The 5392-nt window shown below is 36.7% G+C and overlaps 1 protein-coding gene across 1 annotated transcript; it reads left to right on the top strand.

The window, feature by feature from the left end:
• Nucleotides 1-646: 646 nt before the first annotated feature.
• On the top strand, nt 647-3083 carry LOC132062049 (uncharacterized). Its single transcript, XM_059454700.1, has 8 exons — nt 647-908; nt 1169-1191; nt 1306-1596; nt 1839-1907; nt 2068-2193; nt 2270-2544; nt 2710-2865; nt 2948-3083. Exons 1-8 carry the CDS (start codon nt 647-649, stop codon nt 3081-3083), a joined length of 1338 nt encoding a protein of 445 aa, XP_059310683.1.
• The last annotated feature ends 2309 nt before the right edge of the window (nt 3084-5392 follow it).

Here is a 5392-nt window from a genome sequence, read left to right as displayed (position 1 = left end):
CTTGAAGATCTCTACCAGAAGAAATCAGTAACAACTAGAATGTTGTTAAGGCAGCGTTTACACACCTTCAAGATGAAGACAGGTACAACTTTACAGGATCATCTTGATACTTTTAATAAATTGGCTATGGATCTTACTCATGCTGCTATTAAAGTGGGAGATGAAGAACTAGCGTGCACCCTACTATTTTCATTAGGTAGTAATTCAATGATGTACAGTGAGGAGGTGGTCACGTTACAGATGGTAAGATATGCATTAAATTCAGGTGAATTAAGAAACTATATCAACAATGGTGAGAAAGAGGACCATGGTGAGGGTTTGACAGTTAGAGGTCGCTCGAGCCAAAGAGGGAGAGGCAAATCAGTAGCTAGGTCAAAGTCTAGGAAAAGGGTGAGTAGGAAGGATGCTGAATGTTGGGGTTGTCATCAAAAGGGTCACTTTGAGAGGGATTTCCCGAATAAGAAGATTGATAAAACAACAGCCAGTGCACCTACGATTCAGGTAGCTCATATATCTAGAGAAGATTATGTGCTAACTGCTTCAACAGATGGCATTCAGACACACAAGTGGATTTTAGATTACCTTTCACATGTGCTTCAGAAAAGATTGGTTTACTAGCTACGAGCAGACCAGTGGGACTGTACTTATGGGTAACGATGTAGTATGTGAAATAGCATGCATTGGTTCACCCCGTATTCATTGTCATGATGGCATCATAAGAACATTGTCTAATATTCGACATGTTCCTGATATGAAAAAGAATCTGATCTCTCTTGGTACTCCTGATAAGCTTGAATATAAGCATACCGGTGACGGTGGAATCTGCAAGGTGATCAAGCGTTCTCTGGTCATGTTAAAGGACAAAATGGAGGGTGGTCTTTATGTACTTATGGGCAGCACCATTCTAGGTACTGCGAATGCTGCAACCTAACAGTTATAAGATGATGAAAAGGCTAAAATGTGGCATATGAGATTAGGTCACATGAGCGAGAGGGGGTTGGCAATTTTGAGCAACCGAAACCTTTTGAAAGGTGAGCAAATTAGTACACTAGATTTTTGTGAGCATTGTGTCCTTGGAAAGCAGAAATAGGTCACCTTTAGCACGGGCAAGCATAAAACCTAAGGGATACTTGACTACATTCATTCAGATTTATGGGGTCCATATCAGGTTCCATCCAAGAGTGGAAAGAGGTATTTTCTTACTTTCGTTGATGATTTTTCACGCAAGGTTTGGGTATACTTCTTAAAGCTAAAAGTGATGTCTTTGAGAATTTCAAAAACTGGAAGACATTAATTGAAAATTAGTGTGACAGAAAGATTAAGTGTCTTCGAACAGATAATGGCTTGGAGTTTTGCAATAAAGAGTTTGACAATTTCTGCAAGATTCATGGTGTATTGAGACATAGAACTATTAGGCATACACCACAACAGAATGGAGTAGCTGAAAGGATGAACCGCACTCTTCTTGAGAAAGCACGATGTATGCTCTCTAATGCCAAGGTGCCTAAGGAGTTTTGGGCGGAAGCAGTAAATATTATTTGTTATGTTGTTAATCATTTTCCAGCGTCGGCGATTGACTTCAAAACTCCAAAGGAGGTATGGTCAGGTAAACCGTCTGATTACCCGTACTTAAGAATCTTTGGATGTCCCGCATATTATCATGTAAGTGATGAAAAACTAGAACGTAAAGCTCGAAAAGGTTTATTTATGGAATATGTTGAAGGGGTAAAAAGATATAAAATATGGAGTTTAGATCCTCTTAAGTTTGTAATCAGTAGAGATGTTACTTTTGATGAGGCCTCTATGCTTGATCCTGGTCTATTGAGTTTGCAGGATAGAAAGTTCTTACAACAGAAACGGTGGAGGAAAAAGTGAAACTCACTGAGCAGGAGGATCAAGTGACTCAGGTGGAGTCAGATAATGAAAAAAACTCACACAATAGTACCTGAAGGTGAACCATACAGTATATCTACTGGAAGAGACAAACGAATTCCTCAACCTAATCCAAAATATTATCCTCAGCCTTCGCAAGCTAATCTTGTGGCTTATGCATTAGCTACTGTCTAGGAGAAAATAAAGGATCTGGAACTCTCAAACTATACAGAAGCTACTATGTGTGGTGAAGCTGATCAATGGCATTTATCCATGACCGAAGAGATGGAGTCTATGCACAAGAACCAGATATGGAATTTGGTGAGTCTACCAAAGGGGAAGAGAACTTTTGGTTGCAAATAGGTCTTCAGGAAAAAGGATGGCATTCTGGGTGTAGAAGATGCTAGATACAAAGCGAGAATGGTTGCTAAGGGCTTTTTTCAGAAGGAGGGAATCGACTACAATGAGATTTTTCTCACCAGTCGTGAAGCATAGCTCAATTCGTTTGTTACTAGATTTGGTTGCCCATGATGACTTGAAGCTTCATCAGCTTGATGTCAAGACTGCATTCTTACATGGTGAACTTGAAGAGGCGATCTTTATGAATCGGCCGAAGGTTTCATTATTGAAGGAAAAAGGACCGAGTTTGTCAATTGAAGAAATCTTTTTATGGTTTAAAGCGAGTCACCACGGCTTGGTACAAGAGATTTGATGCCTTCATTATTACTAAAGGTTTCTCGAGAAGAGCATTTGATAGCTGCGTGTATCACATGACAGTATCTGGTAATTCAAATATTTATTTGTTATATGTTGATGATATGCTTATTGCTGTAATAGTATGACAGAGATAAATGATTTGAAGAAACTGCTAAGTAAGGAGTTTGAAATGGAAGATTTAGGTGAAGCAAAGAAAATCCTTGGAATGGAGATTCACAGGAAGAATGGTGAGGTACATCTCTCACAGAAAGAGTATATTGAGAAGGTCGTTCAGAGGTTTGACACAAAGGACAACGCAACGGATATGCTAACCAAGGCGGTTCTCTTGTTAAGTTCAGTCATTGTATGAATTTGGCAGGAGTTCGCATCAACTGATGCGTCAGGATGGAGAATGGCAGGGCAAGGTAGGGCTACTAGTATGTACAATGTTTCCGTTAGTGTCTCTTATTTCCTACACGGAGTTAGCTCACGTAGTCTTAGAAACATTGGACTGAATGACGTTCATATGGAAGCTCGAAATTCATGTCAGGGTGGAGATTGTGAAGTTGAGAAGATATTCAAGCCAATTCCTACTCAAAAGAGGAAATAAATAAAAGGAAACTTTTTTTCTTTGTTGGTTTTCGAGTGTAATTGGGATTTAGATCCTTTCTAGGAAAGGATTAGACCTAGTAGTATAAATACATGCTAGCTAGGATTTATTAGGATATAACATAGAACCTAAGAGTATTCAATCTTGTAACTTACTTTCTCCTTTGATATTAATTAAAGCGCCAGCCGTTCTCCGTGAACTAGGATCACATCGATCCGAACCACGTTAATTATTGTATTTTTATTGTTTCCGCGCTAACACAATTTACTTCTCCAAAAGAAAGGTCACTCCAATCAGTTAGCAACATCAACCAAGTAAACCATATATATATATATATATAAAAAAAAAAAAAAAAAAAAACATTAGATTAGCCTATGGCAGATGGATTGGTCTTTCTTTAGTGCTTGGCCAACTATTATGATGGTGCAAGGGAGTATTGAATATTTAATTTAAAAAACCTGAGCATTCATCGATTCTAGTCACAAAATTCAAGCAAGAAAAAAAACGACAATTTTATTAGTAAAATTTCAATTTCAATTTACGCTTAGTAAAATTTTACCAAAAAGCTACAAATGCAATCTTTAAACACAAATGCCATCTTTAAACCAAATTAATTGAAATTTCAATACTACAACAACAACACTCAATTTCAATTCAAAACCCTAAAATAAAGTTAACATTCTAAACCCTAAAACAAACATTGAACAATAAATAAAGTTAGCAAATATATACTAATTAAACTACGACTATACAAAGTAATGCAACTAATAATGATAAAATGAGATTGAAAAAAAAAAATCACTAACCTCACTGTGCAGGCAGCGGTGAGGGGTGGCTACTCCGGTGGGGTAAGGGGGCGGCGACCTTGACATGAGGAACGTCGGTGGTAAGGGTGGCCGCAGGTGCGGTGGTGTGGGGGTGGGAATTTTGGGGGAGATGAAATTAAGAAAGAGAGGAAGTTTTTAGATCTAGTAAAAAAATGGGGTTTTCATGGTCTGGATCTAATTTTTTACTTAATTTGACCAATTTTGACTTAATTTTTTCGACCTCACGAGGTCGAAATTTGAAGTTTTTATTTATTTTTAATTAATTATTTTATATTTATATAGCTTAATTTTGTATAAAATAATTTTTATCCATTTATTATTTGTACAAAAAATAATTTCGATCTCATGAGGTCGAAATTATATTTTCCCGTTAAAAAGTCGACCTAGTGAGGTCGAAATCCTATTAAAAAAAATAAAAAATTAAATTATGGAAATTTCGACCTCAAGAGTTCGATTTTTTTCCGACCAAAAGTGAGGTCTAAATTTTCTGGTCGAAAATGCTTATTTTTTAGTAGTGTTTGCATATTTGTACAAATTGTTATTGTTATTGTTATTGTTGTTTTATTATTGTTATTATTATTATTATTATTATTATAATATCTTTCAAGTCGTACAAAATCGCGAAAGGAAAAGCAAATAACTGACAACAAAAGACAAAACATATTGATATTGGGAAGGTGACCAAAAAAAAAAAGCATTATATATGGTCGTCTGGCGCCACATTGGTGAAGGCAAATTTTACGGTTGCAAATGCAAATTGCCCTTGTTTTGGGAGGTCTTTAAAATTTCTTTTTCGTATTTGTAGTCTTTAAGTTTTTGCTTTTTTTTGGGATGCGAGATTACGGTTCGAACCGCTTCGAGGCATAAAATAAAAAAATAATTTCGCAAGGCGGGGGGGGGGGAGTGTATGCTTGGATCCGGCATAAAGTCCTTAAGAAAAACTAAAGTTATCTTGGGAGAGGTATAACTTTTCCTCAGAACATAGTTTAGTTATCTTGTATAGGGCAAAAGCTTTTCCTAAGGAAGCTATGCCTTATGGGGCGACTTTTAATTAAGGCATAGCTTAAAAGTATGCGCTAAAATGGAAGCTTTCCTTAAAGTATAGACTTTTGCCTTATAAGGCAAACTTTTAGTTATGCCTTGAGGAAAAGTTCCGCCTTATGGAAAAGTTTCGCATACTTTTTTAGTTATTAAGGCGGAACTTTTCCTTAAGGCATAACTAAAAGTTTGCCTTGAAAAATAAAAAAAAATAAAATATATGTCTCGAAGGCAAAAGTGCCTAAACTACGCTCGGCGAAAAGTTATACCCTATAACTTTAGATTTTCCTTAAGGATTATATCTGGGAGCCGGCATACACTCCCCCCAGCCTAGCCTTGCGAAATTATT

Source organism: Lycium ferocissimum, chromosome 7 (genome assembly GCF_029784015.1).
Source record: "Lycium ferocissimum isolate CSIRO_LF1 chromosome 7, AGI_CSIRO_Lferr_CH_V1, whole genome shotgun sequence".
Taxonomy (NCBI): Eukaryota; Viridiplantae; Streptophyta; class Magnoliopsida; order Solanales; family Solanaceae; genus Lycium; species Lycium ferocissimum.
This window is presented reverse-complemented; position numbering and strand designations above follow the sequence as displayed.